We start from the raw sequence: 19,812 nt of genomic DNA on the forward strand, positions 1-19,812 counted from the left end.
GCATAGGATGCTGAGGACGAGACGTAAGTCAGTGGTGGTGCTGTATGGAGGAGCTCCCTCCTGTTGGCGGAACAACCCTGCACGAAGTCCATACGAGCAGCCACAAAGTCGTCCACGAGGTTATCAAAAGCTGCCTCAAGAGCTTTGAGATACTCAACAAGCATCTCAATAGCCTCATCTCTCTCTCCCCTAGCGCAAGCGAATGCATAGTGACATGTGTAAGGCACGTGGCATGGGAGGTAGCGGTAGCGGCGAGTCTTCATCGACGGGAGCGCATCCCGGAGATGAGCTATCGCCTCACGGGCAGCCATCTGCATGGCATGCCTCTCCGTAGGCATGGCCCTTCCCACAAAACGGAAGCGGCGTGACTCAGAATGTCCTCCCTTTAAGTGCACCACGGCCTGGTGCATAGACACGCTGTCGCTGATCTTGTGCTGTCGCTGAACTCTGGACGAGCCGATGGCCCGATCGCGAGCTTGGTGATGGAGACGAGAAGCTTGATAAACCCCTCAGGCACATTGGCGAACACCTGTGACTCGCAGTCGTTGCCAGCCATCTACAGAAGTAGACAAAAATTCTAGATAGTGAAATCATAAATTTATGATGACCAACAAAAAATTGCTACGTTGGCAAAATGTTAAACTAGCGCTTATTACGCTAGTACCGATTAGCGATCGCATCTAGTGGCTTCCTACAGTCAGCCTGGCTCTGGTACCAAGGTTGTCAGGACCGGTTTTCCAATAAAACATTTATTGAGAAACCGACCCTTATATGAAACCAGTATAGAAGAATCCTTCTTACTGGTGGACAAATCCTTGATACAGAAATCCAGAAGTACTAAATATTATACAAGGTTGAGCTGAGGTTGCTCAACAATTTATTACAAGCACGCCGATATAATACATAAGGGCGGATATGACACAAGGAGTATGGTGGCATAACTACTGACTCGTAATAAGAGTGGTGGTGGATATGTCACAGCGAAATGGGTGACAAGACTCCTAAATTTTACAGCTCATCGAGCGCCGGAGTGAGGCTCGATGATTTTATTGGTGTAGCAGAAGCGTATATAACACAAGTGACCAATTCCAGGATCGCACGGAACTGACTGGGACTCCTCTAGGCGTCGGACTCGCTATCGAACTCTTCATCCATAAGATCGCCTTCGTCAACATCTGGCCAAATCAACAAGCCAGGTGAGTACTTTGAATGTACTCGCAAGACAGTTTGGACATAAGATATAACAAATGCAAACATGATGCACATGAGCAGATTAGTAATGCGCACTCAGATAATAAATTGCACTCCACGATAAATAAAAAGGAAGTCAGGCGGTAGTCCTCCCGAAATCCCAATAAAATAGCTGAAGACCGATCGGGTGTCTGAAGCGACGCCTCGAAAGGTAAAATAAATTAACAATGCCGCAGTCGGGCGTCAGAGCAACACCACATAAAGGGCTCATATTGAAATATAAACGACAGTGCGTGCCACAGTCGGACGTGTAAGCGACATCTCGAAAAGGGCTTATATCAAAAGTAAATAGCAAGAATGCCACAGTCAGACGTCTGAGCGACATCACATAAAGGGCTTATATCAAAGTAAATAACAAGAGTGCCACAGTCGGACGTCTGAGCGACATCACATAAAGGGCTTATATCAAAAGTAAATAACAAGAGTGCCACAGTCGGACGTCTGAGCGACATCACATAAAGGGCTTATATCAAAAGTAAATAACAAGAGTGCCACAGTCGGACGTCTGAGCGACATCACATAAAGGGCTTATATCAAAAGTAAATAACAAGAGTGCCACAGTCGGACGTCTGAGCGACATCACATAAAGGGCTTATATCAAAAGTAAATAACAAGAGTGCCACAGTCGGACGTCTGAGCGACATCACATAAAGGGCTTATATCAAAAGTAAATAACAAGAGTGCCACAGTCGGACGTCTGAGCGACATCACATAAAGGGCTTATATCAAAAGTAAATAACAAGAGTGCCACAGTCGGACGTCTGAGTGACATCACATAAAGGGCTTATATCAAAAGTAAATAACAAGAGTGCCACAGTCGGACGTCTGAGCGACATCACATAAAGGGCTTATATCAAAAGTAAATAACAAGAGTGCCACAGTCGGACGTCTGAGCGACATCACATAAAGGGCTTATATCAAAAGTAAATAACAAGAGTGCCACAGTCGGACGTCTGAGCGACATCACATAAAGGGCTTATATTTCATTATTCGAATTCAAGTAGCTCATGAATTTAAATCATCTCAAGGGAATACACATGTATGTAATAATAAACTGGTTAGTCCATCCATAGGAATAACATTCAGCCGGGTTTACCATTCATGTTTATTCACCGGGGATTTTCACTGATACTGACACAGAGACTGACGCTGAGACAAATGTTGAGACTGATACTGATATGGATATGTTGACCAAGATCCTTGACCATGGACACGGTTACTCGGATGGGTTTTGACTCTGCAGAGTTTGTACTCTTTAACCACAGCCAACGGATTTCAGTAGTCACAAAGGACTAGTTCTGTTTACGGTATTTTAGGAGAAACACATCTAACCAGTACACACCCATTCCACCTTCCGCTGCCAGGGATCACCCTAGGCAACGTTCAAGAAAAACTTTAAGATGGGGAGGCCACAACCTCGAGTAGCATGGGATCAAATTTATATCGCGCGCTCTAAGGGGTGCCCCCCTCTCGGTCCCAACCGGAAACACCCATGCCCCCTGACCGGATGACGGGCTTTAATCCAGGGCCATGGAACCCTCATCGCGGCTCCTCTATTTGGTGTGTACGAGGAAAGAGGTTTGCAACTTACTAAACCGTATTCTTTGCAGAAAACATGTGGCAGCACGAAAAGGGGACGGACGGTAACGTGGCTTGATCCACGTTAACACTGGAGTTTAACGGTTGACATAAGACTGGCATGCTTCAACAATACCATCTTACCACCTTTCATGTCACCACATGATCATGTTATCTCCCATCAAATGATCACATCAAGTTTCGAAGCATACTGGTAGTTGCCTTGCATGCAATATAACACTCACTGATGCTCATATAAACATGCCATGAACTAACTATTCAAGCAAACATGCAAAACACTCATCATATCAAAGGTTCAAACATGCTTGCCTGGTTCGGAGCAGTCGGTGTCTAGCTCGGTGAAGTTTGCGGCTCCGTCACCTCCTCTGGTATCTACGGTATAAAGAGAACGCGTACTAACGTAAATACCGAGTGTGTATAAAAGTTGTTCCAAATATTTTTCAAATAAATATGATAAAAAAACTAGACAGAAAAATAAAGCTGACAGAAAAAGAATCAACTCAAAATCATCTTTTGTTTAAAAGTTATTAAGGTTTTAGTCCAGGGACCCATCTGTAATGAAACAGAAACTTTCCAGGGGCTAGTTCATAAAAAGGACAGAAAACGCCTCAGTTAGAAAACGTATTTTGCCCGAAGGCGTTTTCAGAAAACATTTCGAAAAAGAGAAAAAGCTGACGAGGGGGTCCCACCCATCATGTTTGAATTTCAAACAGAGCACACCGGCGCCCGAGGACCGCGGTGGCCGCCGGCGTCGATCCCCGGCGAGGTAGGGGAAGTGGTTGGTACCTACGGACTCACGGTGCTCTTCTGCACCTGTGGGTGGTGGAGTTGGTCGTCGGCGAGCACCACGTCGACGGCGGCCTCTACTCCGGCGGACGGTGGTCCGGGTGGTGATGGATCTCGCCGAGGAGGTCTTTGGTGAGGTGGTCTTTGGTGAGGTGGTCTCTCAATACATCTGGGGGCTGCCTGATTTATCTCAGAATTTTTGGAGAATAAAAATAATGAATTTCACCCAAAATGGCAAATCTGGTCCAAACTTGCAGCAAGCAAAATTTGAAAAATTTGAATTGTGGACAAGTGGATCTTGAGGGATCTAGGTTGGGGGTACTAAGGACTAGTCAGAGGAGTTACCAAAACTCAAAAGGGATCTCGTGGTTCCTTTGTAAATCACTAAGGTTCAAAATAAATGACAGAAATAGTTTTGAGGATAAAATAAATAGAGTCAAAATCAAAATGGGTTGAACTTGCTGGGATTGGATATTTGACTTGACTCAAAGTGGAGGGAGGGGTTTTGGAAGAAAATTTTCAACCTAGGTCATGGCAAGAAAAAAAAATTTGAATGAGGAAGAATCAATTCATAAGTCATATGGTTATTTTAAAAAGAAAGGATTTCAAAGACTTTCCCAAAGAAAATATTTGTGTTGAGTCAACACTAAATGAAAAGCCCTCAAGACCAAAGTAAATGTTGGGAAGAACACATAAAATACTTGCCTTAAAAGGTTTTTGAGAAGGAGAGGTTTTAAAAAAAAATTAAATAACCTCCTTCCCCTAAAAAGGAAATTAATAAAACCAAATAAATTTTTTTTGGGGTGTTACAATACATAAATACAAGTTCAATATGTGGTCTGATCAAATACATATACCCTACCTGATACTCTGGATCAGACCAGTGTTTAACACGGGTTGTCCAGTCTTCATCTGTAATATATTCCATTGGAGATGGTTGGGCAATTTCATTGTTAGCCTTGCCTTCAAAGTGAGATTTTCTAAGGTGGTACCGATACTGTCGCAGAGCAGACTGAAAAACATGAGTGCATGCTTGTTTAGTTGCATCATCTTTCGGATCCAACTTGAACCTCATCTGTTGAAAAAGAATGTGAGTCTTATTAGGAGGAAGCTATAAAGTATGGGATAGAGCAAGACAATATTACAAATTGCGATGAATAACATTACTTGCGGATAAATGCTCAAGGAAGGTGTACTGGATCCACGTTGGGCGGATACATGCATGACACCTAATGGCAACGGCTGCCTCTGATACTAACTTGGCTGACTCTGACGTGGCCTTTTTAAACCTGCCTCAAAATGGATCTCCATTCGTCCTCCTTTAGATTTTGTTAATCTGTCAAGCATTATCCCTGATGTCTATTTTTGCTTGTGCCATGGTGCTAGTTCAACAACGAATATGGAAAGTGTTAGTGCACATCAAACTGTGAGAGTACATATAAAGGAGCATGGAACTGCAACTTGACTCGATCAGGTACTGTCTGGGTGTTGATGCTCATGAGGTTCATCTGATCTTGCCAAGTCCTGTTGTGTTAGCAGTGCTTCGGAAGTAGTGTTAGGTGTCAAGGAAGCTTGGGAACAGGCCAGTTCCAGAGCAAACGAACGAGTAACTCATTGAGATTCTGGTACAGTTGAAGTGGATTCTGCAGCTGGTGGAGCAGGTGATACTGTGTTTGTAGATTTAGCCGGTGGACTTGGACCTTCTACAGCACTATAAATACCAGCAGAATCTCGAGGGCAGATCCTTTTCCGTTTCACTCGACGAGTAACACCATTCCCTACTATATTCTTTTCCTTGCTCTTTTTTGACTTTTCCATGTCAAGCCGTACCCACAACACAAAAGAATAAAATCGCTCTTCAGAACTCATTGATGCATGATACAGAGAAGCAATACTTTGATGTAAGACAACCCTATGAGGATGGAATATGTAAGAAAAACAGGACGACGTGACATATTCGTAGCTACAATGTGTAAACTAAGCAGAAGGATTTTCAAGAAAATAGAAGTAATGCAAGCTAGACACCATATGAAAGATGCAACCAATATCACTCATCCAAGTTAAAAGTGTCTTGTCATAAGTGGCATTTCAAAAAATTAGAAGCAGTACAGCGTAGAAATCAATGCACGAAACCACTATCAAACTGCCATGTTAAAAGTGTCCAATCATGAGTGACTAATGCGGGATACACAACAGTAGTACTTTGATGTAAGAACATGGTATGATAGATAGATGCAGTGTATTCTAGACACAGAAAGGCATGTCATATGCACATGTATAACGTATAAACTCAGCAGGTGCAATTTAAACAAAATAGAAGAAATACAGGCTAGACAACATATGCAACATGAAACCAATTATCACACTGTCAACTTAGAGCAAGCACCTGCGATGGTGGAGTACGGGAGATGAACTCATCATGTAGACTTGGGACTTCAACTTCATTAGCAGTAGCACAGGCAAATCTAGAGAGTCTTTGTTTGCGTCAGTCTGGAGGACCACCAACATCCCCTAACTTACTCTTTTCCTTCCTATTTTCTAATATTGCCTTATGAAGTCAAAACCACAAGAAGATGAATAAAATTAGCTCTGCATAACTAGTTTATGCATGATACAGACGAACACTACTTTGATGTAAGGCAATTGTAGGATAGGAGGATGGAATATATACAAAAAACAGCATTGCATATTCACACGTACGATAGGAGGATGGAATATGTATGAAAAACAGTACGCAGAAGGCATTTCAACAAAATTAGAAGAAATGAAAGCTAGGCACCATATGAACATGCAACCAATATCACTCTATCAGGTAAAAAGTGTCTCGTCGTAAGTGACATTTCAAGAAATTAGAGGCAGTACAAGCTCTAAGACAATGCAAGATACAACCTACATCACACTCCCAAGTTAAATGTGTCTTATGGGTAAGTGATCGTTGCAGGTATAAGTTGTAAGCTACACAGATGCAATTCAACACAATGAGAAGCAATACAAACTAGACATCATACGGAACAAGCAACCACATATAACAGTTCCAAGTTAGAGCAAGCCGTTGTGATGGTGGAGTAGGGGAGATGTGCTCATCATCTACATGTATGTTCTAGAAATAGGAACACGTGTCATATTCACTTGCATTATGTGTAAAGTAAGCAGATGCAATTCCACAAAGTTAGAAGCAATACAATCTACACATCATACGCAACATGAAAACACATATAATAGTGCCAAGTTAGAGCAAGCACCTGTGATGGTGGAGTAGGGGAGATGTGCTCATCATCTACACAGCTACGTTGACTGTCCAGCCTTGTGTTGTCTTGCAAATCTTGTTGGGAGGATGGCGGAGTAGAATCTATAGAGACCCTCTATTTGAGTTGCTCCGAAGGACCACCATCATCCAGTGCCGGACTAATTTCCTTCAGCTGTATTGATTTTGCATTGTGAAGTCAAACTGATAAGAAAAAGGAATAAAATTCGCTCTTCAGAACTCATTCATGCATGATACTAACGAACACTACTCGGATGAAAGGCAAACACATGATATGAGGATGGAATATGTATGAAAAACAGGACGACGTGACATATTCACACCTAAGATGTGGTAACTAAGCAGAAGGCATTTCAACAAATTAGAAGCACTGCAAGCTAGACACCAATATCATTTCAACAAATTAGAAGCAGTACATGCTAGAAGTCATATGCTAGACACAACCAATATCACAGTGGCGACTTAAAGGAGCCTTATCATAAGTGACTGATGTGGGATATGGAAGAACAGTAGTCTGATGTAAGAACATGGTGTGATCAGATATAGTATGTTCTAGAAATAGGAACACATGTCATATTCACAGGCATTATGTGTAAAGTAAGCTGATGCAATTCAACAAAGTTAGAAGCAATACAAGATAGACATCATACGCAACATGCAACCACATATAATAGTGCCAAGTCAGTGCAAGCACCTGTGATGGTGGAGTAGGGGAGATGTGCTCATCATCTACACAACTACGTTGACTGTCTAGCCTTGCGTTGTCTTGCAAATCTTGTTGGGAGGATGGCGGAGTAGAATCTGTAGAGACCCTACATTTCAGTTGCTCGGAACGACCACCATCATCCAATGCCTTACCAATTTCCTTCCGCTTTATTGATTTTGCATTCTCAGGTCAGACCGACAAGAAAAAGGAATACAATTTTCTCTTCAGAACTCATTCATGCATGATACTGACGAACACTACTCCGATGAAAGGCAAAGTCATGATACGAGGATGGAATATGTACGAAAAACTGGATGGCTTGACATATTCACACATATGATGTGGTAACTAAGCAGAAGGAACTTCAACAAATTAGAAGCACTGTAAGCTAGATAACATATGGAAGGTGCAATCAATATCACCCTGTCAAGTTAAAACTGTCTCCTCATAGGTGGCGTTCATCAAACTAGAAGCACTACATGCTAGAAAACATATTCAAGACGCAAACCAATATCACACTACCAACTTAAAGGTGTCCCATCATAAGTGACAGATGCAGGATACACAAGAAGAGTAGTATCGTATAGTATGTACCAAAAACAGGAAAGCGTGTCATATTCACACGTATCATGTGTAAGCTAAGCAGATGCAGTTTACACTAATTAGGAGCAATACAAGTTAGACACCATATGCAACATGCAACCAGATATCACGCAGATGCAGTTTACACTAATTAGGAGCAATACAAGTTAGACACCATATGCAACATGCAACCAGATATCACACTACCAAGTTAGAGCAAGCACCTTGGATGGTGGAGTAGGGGAGCGGAGACTTGGAACTTGTAATGCATTAGCAATAAAAGGAGAATCCGTACAGATGCTCCATTTACGTTGCTGCAAAGGACCACCATCATCGCTTTCCTTACTCTTTTCTTTCCTCTTTTTTGATTTTGCCTTGTCAAGTCAAACCCACAAGAAAAAGGAATAAAATTTGCTCTTCAGAACTCATTGATGCATGATACTGATGAACACTACTTTCATGTAAGGCAGCCGCATGATAGGAGGATGGAATATGTATGAAAAATAGGACGTCATGACATATTGACATGTATGATGTATAAAGTGTAAACTAAGCACAAGGTGTTTGAACTAGTTAGAAGCAATGCAAGCTGGAAACCATATGAAAGATGAAACCAATATCACTCGGCCAAATTAAAACGGTGACCTAACAAATGTATTTGACCAAATTAGAAGCAATATATGGCAACATGCTAGAAATAATATGCAATACACTACAAAAAAAGACACATCTGTGACATTTTGGATCGAACAATTTTTTTTTCTGTCATACTTATGACACTTCTATGACTATAATTGTGACAAAACCTGGTATCATCATAGATGTGGTGGGCTCCTACTTCTATGACAAAAAATCATGACAGAAAATGGGCTTTTCATCCTGGACGGGCCGGAGACGCAGTTGCATGACATTCTTTGGGCCGTGTATGACAGAAAAAACCGTGGTAGAAGTGAGGGCGAGGAAAATATCAGGGAGTTCCCGGTTACGATGGGTGCGAGACATTGGGCTCTAACTGAACCCGAGCGAGGCATCGCCTAACTGAACCTGCGAGATTGCACTTCAGGCTACGCGTTACTGAACCCGAGCGATCGAGTGATTGCTTCGCTACTTCTGCTAACTGAAGCCGATCGATGCTGCCTCTGCATGAACAATGAGCGTTCCCGGGGGGGGGGGGGTTGGATGAATAGTTCCCGGTGGGGGTTGGATGAACAGGACCCCGTGGTGTTGCCGCTGGATGAACAGGACCCCGATCGATCGAGCCGGTTGGGCGTGGATGAACAGGACCCCGTGGAAGGCTGGATGAACAAGACCCAGTGGAGGGAAGGTTGAACAGTAGCCGGTGGAGGGCTAGTTGAACAATAGCCGGTGGAGGGCTGGATGAATAGTAGCCCGTGGAGGGGTGGTTGAACAGGACCCCGTGGAGAGGGTTGGTTGAACAATAGCCGGTGGAGGAGCACGCGGTGGAGGCTGGATGAACAGGAGCCCGTGGATGAACAGTCGTAGGTGGAGGCTGGAGGAAGTCGGTGGATGAACAGTATCCCGTGGAGGCTGGAGGAGGTCGACGGTGGAGATGAACAGTATCCCATGGAGTCCCGTTTCGCGGTACGCCACACCCCTCCTGATGAATAGGACCCCCATTTCGACCGTAGCGCTCCAACACAAGTCCGTTTCCTCCGTTTTGCGGTACGCCACACCCCTCCCGATCAACAGGAGCCTGTTTTGACCGTAGGAGGTCCAACAGAAGTCCGTTTCCTCCGTTTTGCAGTACGCCAGACCCCTCCCGATGAATAGGATCCTGTTTCGACCGTGCCAGTCGAACACAAGGCCGTTTCCTCCATTCTGCGGTATGCCAGGCCTCGTTTCCATCGGTTGTTCCGTCCAAGGTTGTTGGCTCCCGATGAACAGCACACATTCCATTGCCTCCCGATGAAAACGACGCGTTCCGTTGCCTCCCCATGAACACGACGACAATGCAGTTTCTCCGTTCTGACCCAGCCATGTACACGAGCACTGGCCGTACGTACACGCGACTAGGCGTTCGAGACCCCGCCCGTATGTACGTATGTGGCCGTATTTACTTTCTTGCACCCTGGCCGCTGTGCGTACATGTACATGCTATGTGCGCGCCTCTACTACGACACGTGCACGCCTCTACTACGACACGTGCATGCCTCCACATCGACCAGTATGTACATACACTGTCGGATTACGGGTTCCGCAAACTTTTGAAAGGTTCAAACTCTGGGGTGTGTCGTGGAATTGTCACGGCAGATATCCTCGAGCTAGGACTTAGTCGTGGAGCCATCGCAGCTAGGAAGCTTGAAGGGGTTAAGTGGGACAAGGAACACGAGGGTTTATACTGGTTCGGCCCCTTACGGTGAAGGTAAAAGCCTACGTCCAGTTTGAGGTGGTATTGATTAGGGTTTCGATGACCAGGGAGCTTAACTGCTATGCCTGGCTCTCGATGAGATCTTTCTTGTCCCTAAACCGCTGCCGGGTCGTTCCTTTATATAGGGAGGCTGACGCCCAGCAGCTCTCAGAGTCCCGGCCGTCTCATAAGAGTGTCCGGCTCGGACTCTCAACTATTCTTGCCTTACACTACAAGTTCTACCATAATAATGATTGTAACTACGGGCCTTAAGCCATATCCGGGTCTTAAGCCCATCTTTGGCCCACCGTCTTCAAGCTTGGCGACGGGCTTCTGGCAATGACCATTAAGAGTAACCCGGCCACTCCTGGCGGGTGACTCTAAGGTCTATATCCTCAACATTAGGCCCCAGATTGATTTGAGCCGGCTCATGTCAATCTTCAATTCTTTCGACAGAAAACCTCAGGCTTACCATTGTGTGAGAGCCATAACCCGGCGTGACGTCATCCTCTGGACTCCGGGTGATCCGCCGTGACGTCATCTTCCATTAAGTCCATTTTTTACTCCGCCAGATCCGCAACGAATCTTATCTTTACTGCCATCCCAAAAATCGAGGCGTTTCGTGGGGAGATAACCACGCCGCGGTCTCCTTGTTTCTCGCGCCCACTTATGAGCTCGCCCTTATAAATAGTCCGGCCTGACGGGCCTTCAGCCACTCCTCTTCTTCGTCTTCTTCCTCTGTCACCCAAGAGCTCGAACTCCGCCGCCGCCGCCGCGCCCCCGGTCTTCGTCAACCTTGGCCGCTGCATCACCCTGACTCGGTCCAGACAAGCGGCAGCAACCTCCGCATCTCTTCAGCACCGGTGAGTCCTCACTACTCCATAGGGCAGATCCGCACTAGGGCTCCGTAGTTCTTCCTCTGTTCTTCGTAGTTCATCGCGGGCCTTCGGTAGATTTGATTTTTACCACCCCTTTTTGATCTTAGACTTGTATAGAACCCTTGCAGTAGCTGTTTAGCACCCATTTCACATGCAAGTAGCCTTCTTTTTACTGCATAAGAGCCTTGTTCGAGCCCAAGAACTTCTCCAGCGTCTGTTTTTAGGTCTAGAAATTTTCCTTTTAGCCGACTGTTTTGATCCAAATTAGTCACTGCAATGTGTGAAACCTGTTTTCACCACACTTAGTAAAAACTGCGCTCGTTGAGTCATGGCGGTTTACATTTCCGGTTTAAAGAAACCACGCGCCGTAGACCTTCCGGCTCAAAGGAGGCTATGCGCCATAGAATTTTCCGGCTTATCTGTGATAAGGCCGTAGACAATCAAATTACTCTCAATACCTCGGGCGGCTTAAATAACCTGATGTACTTAGATATATGTCATTAGTCCCCTCCATAAGCCGCCACCTTAACATTGAACTGTAAATTTCCTCCGGCTTATAATTAAACCGGACGTTTCCTTTTATCATAGGCTGCCGACTTTCACCATGCCTCCCAAAGCTCCTAAAGCCTCCATCACTTGCAACTGGATGAGGTCCAATGTCACCAACGAGACTTTAGCAGATTTTGTCAAGTCAGGCTACCTGCCTAAGAAAGACGTCATGTCCTACCGTGCCCCTGACCCGTCAGAAGAGAGACCACAGCCAAAGGACGGGGAGGTAGTGATTTTTGCGGATCATATGAGCCGGGGCTTCGCATCACCCGGCTCAAAGTTTTTCAGAGACGTGCTAAACTTCTTTGACCTGCGGCCACAAGATATAGGACCCAACTCGGTGTCCAACATATGCAACTTCCAAGTGTTCTGCGAGGTTTATCTTGGAGAGGAGCCCAGCCTACTGCTCTTCAGAGAGCTCTTCTACCTGAACCGTCAGAATGAGTGCGCCAATGGGCCAAGTTTGGAGCTTGGTGGCATCTCCATTCAGCGGCGGAGGGACTGCCTTTTCCCTTACGCAGAGCCGCCAAGCCACCCCAAAGACTGGAACCTGACGTGGTTCTATTGCCAAGACACGTCGCCGACTGACGAGAGCCCGCTGCCCGGCTTTCGCCCTTCACGTCTGGAACCGACTCACCCTCTGTCTGACAAGTTAACTCAGGCAGAGCGCCAACCTCTGCTCCCCACCATCAACAAGATCAAGGCTCTCCTGGGCAATGGTCTCAACGGAATCGATCTGGTCCGGGTCTGGATCTCGTGGCGGGTGATCCCATTGAGCCGCCGCCCCGGCTTAATGTGCGAATACACGGGCCGAAAGGATGACCCCCAGAGACACAGCCGCAACGATCTCCCTGAAGATGTTGCTGAGGATATGACCAAGGCTCTTTTGAACGAGAGTCTGGCAGACTGCGGGAGGACCGGGTTAGCCCCCTTCTGCAAGACCAACCCAGCCCCAGCGATAAGCCGCTGATCTGAACATTTTATCTTCCTCTGCAGATAACCTTCATCTGAATCTTTAAGAAATCATCATTGTATTTTTCAGGCTGATGACAAATTCTGGAAGGTCAAATATGACCACGAGGCAGCCAAGAAGGCCAGAAAAGCGAAGAAAGCCGCCAAGAAAGCCGCTCCCCGTAAGAAGGGAAGTAGGCCTACTGCTTCAGAGCTCATGCAATTAAGCGATAGCTCCGAGTCAGAGGTAACCCCTGAACCTGTAGACTCTGGTTATATTTGTTATTTATTTCTGTCCACCTTATCAATACTATGCATCAACAGGATGACACCGGCGCAAGTAACCCGGTGGTTGAAGAGGTAATGTCACTTTCCTCCGACTCGGAGCCCTTGCCAAGGCTGAAAGTCCGAAGGGTAACCCGGAAAGTAAGCTTTTCACATCCTTTAGCTTATCAAGATCCTCAATTTATTTTGAAGCGACAGGTTCATGAGAGCCGGCGTCACACCCGGACCAACAAGGACGCCGACCTCTCCTCCGGGTTACCTGAAGCATCGAGGAAGCGCCGAACTGAGGTTATCTCCAACTTGTACCCTTTTCATCCTTTGGCGGGTGTTATACGTCAGCCGCTCAATTCTTCTGACTCAAATTATCAGGAGACTTCCCCCTCTTCGGGCGACTCTATGCAGTCGAACCTGCCGGCTTTCAAGACTGTGCCCGGGTAATAATGATCATCTCATGTTGTACTTTGTCTTTACTTACACTATTGTGCTTAACCTTTCTGTCTTTTCAGTGCCCAAGCAAAACTCAGCAAAAGGGCGAAGAAGAACAAGCCGGCCGATGAGCCGGACTTGCCTGAGCCGGAGGTAGCCGCTCAAGAAACGCCAGCTGCCTCTGCTCCTGAGGCTGCTGCTCCAACCAACAAGTCCATAGCAGAAGCTTATGTTAACCCGGAGGCCTCCAGCTCGGCTCAACCAGCAGATGACCCGGATGTAGTAATCACCCGGACAGAATTCGTTGAGCCGGGGAGACCTACTGCGCTGGCCAAGTGTTCTGTCAAGGGGGAGCTGCTACAGCCCCGCCGGGTTAATCTGGACCTCACTGACTACGCCAACCTGAGCATCGGAGAGCTCGTCTCCGGCTACATCAGCCAAGTGCACAAGAGCCGGGATGCAGAGATCAGCATGGTGAACCAGATTCAGCAGAAATCAGAGGTACCACTCTTCTTTCTTCTTGCTTACTGTATAGCTATCTTGTTATTCTTACCATGCTCTAGCCCCCAAGTCTACGACTTATGATAGAATATGCTGTAGACTTAAGTTCCGGCTTACTCAATTGAACCGGCAATTTGTAGATAGAAACGTTCAATATGCATTAGCCCCCAAGTGCCAAGTGTCTTTGCTTGGAAAACGCTTGGGACTTTTAAATTTGCATAATAACTGTTCATGCTATAACCCAGAAATTATGCAGGCTGCGGGCAAGAAGTTTGAAGCTGACATCGCTGATCTCAAGACCCGTCTGAAGACGTAAGAGACGGAGACCCGGAAAGCAAACGCCAAATTTGTGTCCAGCATTGTTGCGCAAGAAAAGCTGAAAACAGACTTTGACGCTGAACGGAGAGCCTGGGCCGAAGAGAAGGCCACTCTGGTGAACCGGGCCGAACAGGCGGAGAAGGCTCTCTCAAAGAAGACCGCCGAACTCTCCGGTTTAAAGCGCCAAGTGTCCCAGATGGTTGCCGCAATCTTCGGTAAGTCATGTCACCGGCTTTCATCAAGTTTAGAATCTTTATATCTCATAACTCATCCTTGTCGGCGGCTTATCTTATTCTGTTAAACAGGTCCCAGAAGCGCCAACCTCAACCAGAGTGTGGTAACCAAGCTGAAGGCCGTGTACACCCTGGTGGAGCAACTCTACACCGGGTCACAGCGTGCCTTGGCTGTGGTGGCCCTATCCAACGAGGTGCCGACTCACCTGGCGGAAGTCCTTCGCCAGCTCGCCGTTCTGCCTCAACGCATCCAAGAGCTGCGTCAGGCCTCTGCAAGAGCCGGAGCTATCGCCGCGCTGAGCCGGGCCAAGACGTTCCTTCCAGAGTTAGACCCGGCGGACATCGCCCTCGGCTATCCAAGTTTGAAGGAAGACGGCACAACCTTCGACCAAAGGGACATTGCCGCCTGCGTGAAGATCGTGCGCCCGGTGGCCACCCTCATTGGAAACGACACAGATCTGACCAAGTACCAGCCGGGTTACAATGCGGAAAATCAGAGGATCCCGACCCCGCGCTATGAAGCCCTCAGCTTAATCCCGCCGGCTCGTCAGCAGACCTTCGCCCCGGAGATTGACCCGACCGGGTTAATTGACGAGGAAGCTCAATTCGAAGCTCTGAGCGGCATTGACTGGAAGTCATCAACTTTCCAGGTCTTGGGAACAGCCGGAGGAGAAGAGAGGGATGAGCCGGAGACGTCAACCCAGCAAGCATCTTAACTCTGCGGGCGGCTTATAAAACAATGCTCCACCCTTTTGGACTCGATGAGTCTTGTAATAGAGTAGGATCAATACTTTAAATTTGCCGTGCAATCATGCACGCGTTTGAATGCTGAAGTCCATTGAAGTTGTTTCCTTTATATTTCTCCGGGTCATAATCGATTATTCATTTTCCTTAAGCTCAAAATAATTGCCCTTAACTATCCTGCATAGAAGGACAAATCACAAGTCTCTAGGCGGCTTACAACACTGAGAAGCATAGTTTTAAACGTATAACCCGGAATATGAATCAAAAAGGACTGGTCCTCAGTTATGTCCTTGATATAAACGTAACAACACACTTACCAGCCTGCAAGCACACTTCCGGCTTAGATAACCTGGGCAATGGTACCTCAATTCCGGTTTACCAGCCTTAATGACTCCGGTTGTATTCGATTAACCCTGTAAATCAAAGGTAAGCCGGCAAAGTGAAACCCGGTCATACACACTTTGAAAATAATCAGAAGAAACTCACTATAAATCAGAAAAACTTAGGGGCTTCCAGTTCGAATACGACCAGAGACCCATCCCAAAGGGGTTATGCTAGGATTCGAATACGATCATATAGCCCCCAGTGGGTGTGGCGATGCCAATCAAAAGGGTATCGACAGCTATGTTCTCTTTGGTTCGAATACGACCCATGTTTGAACAGGAAGCCCCCAAGTGATTTTAAGAATTGTTTAACGACGCTGATTCGAATAAGATCCATGTCGGTTCCCAAAGGGGTTAAACTATGATTCAAATGTGATCAAAGAAAACTCCCCAATGAGCTCGGCACTTTGCCAATCAAATGGGTATCGACAGCTATGTTCTCTTTGGTTCGAATACGACCTATGTTTGAACAGGAAGCCCCCAAGTGATTATACTGCGTACGGCTAGATTCGAATACGATCATACGCCGGATCCTCCTTCAAGTTATCATGTGATCTTGTAATGAAAACAACACGTTCACCTTTGGAGGAGAAAAAGGACAGAGGTCCTGCTTTATTGCTTATCATAATATATACATGGCTTATAGAAATATGTACATCATGAGAGCCGGCGGCTCAAGTGTAATAAGGCCGAAGCTGAGCTATGTTCCACGGCCGACGGGTCTCTTCCTCCGACTTACGTGAATCTTTGTGCTCCCGAATGTCAATGAGGTAATATGACCCGTTGTGCAAGTTCTTGCTGACCACAAAGGGCCCTTCCCAAGGTGGGGATAGCTTGTGCGCATCTGTTTGATCTTGGATGAGACGGAGCACAAGATCGCCTTCCTGGAAGACCCGGGTTTTAACCCGGCGACTATGATAACGGCACAGGTCTTGTTGGTAAATCGCTGAGCGAGCTGCTGCCACATCACGCTGTTCGTCCAACAAGTCAAGAGCATCTTGGCGCGCCTGTTCATTGTCCGCCTCAACATAAGCCGCCACTCGAGATGAGTCATGTCGGATGTCACTGGGGAGGACTGCTTCTGCCCCATAAACCATGAAGAAAGGCGTGAAACCTGTAGACCTGTTAGGAGTAGTGTTGATGCTCCATAACACGGAGGGCAACTCCTCCACCCAACAACCCGGCGTCCGTTGCAAAGGGACCAAAAGCCGGGGCTTGATGCCCTTCAGGATCTCCTGATTAGCTCTCTCAGCTTGACCATTGGATTGAGGATGAGCCACTGAGGAAACATCAAGTCGGATATGCTCTCGTTGACAAAACTCTTCCATGGCGCCTTTGGATAGATTGGTGCCATTGTCAGTTATAATGCTGTGCGGAAAGCCAAAGCGAAAAATCACCTTTTTCATAAATTGAACCGCCGTGGCCGCATCACACTTGCTAACTGGTTCAGCTTCCACCCACTTTGTGAATTTGTCAACTGCCACCAAGTGGTGGGTCTTCTTATCCTTGGATCTTTTAAAAGGCCCAACCATATCAAGCCCCCAGACCGCAAAGGGACAAGTAATTGGGATCATCCTCAGCTCCTGAGCCGGCACATGAGCCCGTCGTGAGAACCTTTGGCAACCATCACATTTACTGACCAAGTCCTCCGCATCAGCATGAGCCGTCAGCCAATAAAAACCATGGCGAAAAGCCTTGGCCACAAGAGACTTTGAGCCGGCGTGATGGCCACAATCCCCTTCATGAATCTCACGCAAGATCTCTTGACCTTCCTCAGGGGAGACACAACGCTGAAACGCTCCTGTAACACTGCGGTGATGTAACTCGCCATTGATAACAATCATTGACTTAGCCCGCCGGGTTATTTGTCTGGCCAAAGTTTCATCCTCAGGCAACTCTCCCCGGGTCATGTAAGCCAGATAGGGCATTATCTAGTCCGGTATGATGTGGAGAGCCGCCACCAGTCGTGCCTCCGGGTCAGGGACATCCAAGTCTTCCTCTGTAGGCAACTTAACAGAAGGGTTATACAGGACATCCAGGAAAGTATTAGGCGGCACCGGCTTTCGCTGAGAGCCCAGCCGGCTTAGAGCATCAGCCGCCTCGTTCTTCCTGCGATCAATGTGCTCTACTTGGTAGCCCTGAAAGTGCCCAGCAATGGCATCAACTTCGCGGCGATAAGCCGCCATGAGAGGGTCCTTAGAGTCCCACTTGCCTGATACTTGTTGAGCCACCAAGTCTGAGTCACCGAAACACCTTACCCGGCTCAAGCTCATCTCCTTAGCCATCCGAAGACCGTGGAGCAAGGCCTCGTACTCAGCTGCGTTGTTGGTACAAGGAAACATCAATTGCAGCACATAATGGAACTTATCACCCTTAGGGGAAGCCAATACGACTCCAGCCCCCGAGCCCTCCAATTGCCTGGACCCATCGAAGTGAATAGTCCAGTATGTGTTATCCGGCTTTTGCTCGGGCACTTGTGACTCTGTCCAATCATTGATGAAATCCACCAAGGCCTGAGATTTAACAGCAGTGCGTGGCACGTATTTCAGACCATGAGGTCCAAGCTCTATAGCCCACTTAGCCACTCTCCCTGTGGCTTCTCTGTTTTGAATGATATCACCAAGAGGGGCAGAACTGACCACAGTGATGGGATGACCCTGGAAATAATGCTTAAGCTTTCGGCTCGCCATGAACACACCATAAACAAGCTTCTGCCAATGTGGATACCGCTGTTTGGACTCGATGAGCACTTCCCTGACATAATAAACCGGCCGTTGAACCGGATGCTCCTTGCCCTCTTCCTTGCGCTCCACCACCACAGCCACACTGACGGCTCGTGTGTTAGCAGCCACATACAGCAGTAAAGGCTCCTTGTCAACTGGAGCAGCAAGGACTGGGGGCTCGGCCAGCTGCTTCTTCAAATCCTCAAAAGCAGTATTGGCTGCATCATTCCAGACAAAGTTATCAGTTTTCTTCATCAACTGATATAATGGCATGGCCTTCTCACCCAAACGGCTTATAAACCGGCTCAAAGCAGCGATGCGACCCACCAAGCGCTGAACGTCATTTATACACGCCGGCTTAGCCAGGGAGGTGATGGCCTTGATCTTCTCCGGGTTAGCTTCAATGCCTCTGTCAGAAACCAAGAAACCTAAGAGTTTGCCTGCAGGAACACCAAAAACACACTTGGCCGGGTTAAGCATCATCTTGTAAACCCAGAGATTATCAAAGGTTTCCCTTAAATCATCTATCAGGGTTTCCTCCTTTATGGATTTAACCACAATATCGTCCACATAAGCATGAACATTGCGCCCAATCTGGTTATGAAGACAGTTCTGCACACAACGCTGATAAGTCGCCTGTGCACACTTGAGTCCAAAGGGCATAGACACATAGCAGAAGGCTCCAAAGGGAGTGATGAATGCCGTCTTCTCCTGGTCCTTGACTGCCATTTTAATCTGATGATATCCGGAATAAGCATCCAAGAAACTTAAGCGCGCACAACCTGCCGTAGCATCAATAATTTGATCAATATGGGGAAGGGCAAAAGGATCAGCCGGACACGCCTTATTTAAGTCCGTGTAGTCCACACACATCCGCCAAGTGCCGTTCTTCTTGAGTACGAGCACCGGGTTAGCTAACCATTATGGGTGAAAAACTTCAACAATAAACCCGGCCGCCAAGAGCCGGGCCACCTCTTCGCCAATAGCTTTCCGCCTCTCTTCATTAAACCACCGAAGGAACTGCCTGACCGGCTTAAATTTCGGATCAACATTGAGAGTGTGCTCAGCAAGTTCTCTAGGTACACCTGGCATGTCAGACGGCTTCCATGCAAAAATGTCCCTATTCTCACAGATGAAATCGATGAGCGCGCTTTCCTATTTTGGATCCAGATTGGCACTGATGCTAAACTGCTGGGATGAATCTCCTGGAACGAAATCAACAAGTTTAGTCTCATCGGCCGACTTAAATTTCATTGCCGGCTCA

At 46.8% G+C, this 19,812-nt stretch overlaps 1 protein-coding gene across 1 annotated transcript in view; it reads right to left on the reverse strand.

The window, feature by feature from the left end:
- Positions 1-3,713: 3,713 nt before the first annotated feature.
- Positions 3,714-19,812, reverse strand: part of LOC109746611 (uncharacterized) — an 83,158-nt gene continuing 67,059 nt past the window's right edge. The window contains exons 3-4 of the mRNA XM_020305760.2: positions 18,553-18,988; positions 3,714-3,816 (exon numbers count right to left, since the gene is read on the reverse strand). Coding sequence (XP_020161349.2) covers positions 3,714-3,816; positions 18,553-18,988 — 539 coding nt within the window. The remainder of the gene's footprint in view (positions 3,817-18,552; positions 18,989-19,812) is intronic.

This window comes from Aegilops tauschii, chromosome 7 (genome assembly GCF_002575655.3).
Source record: "Aegilops tauschii subsp. strangulata cultivar AL8/78 chromosome 7, Aet v6.0, whole genome shotgun sequence".
NCBI lineage: Eukaryota > Viridiplantae > Streptophyta > Magnoliopsida > Poales > Poaceae > Aegilops > Aegilops tauschii.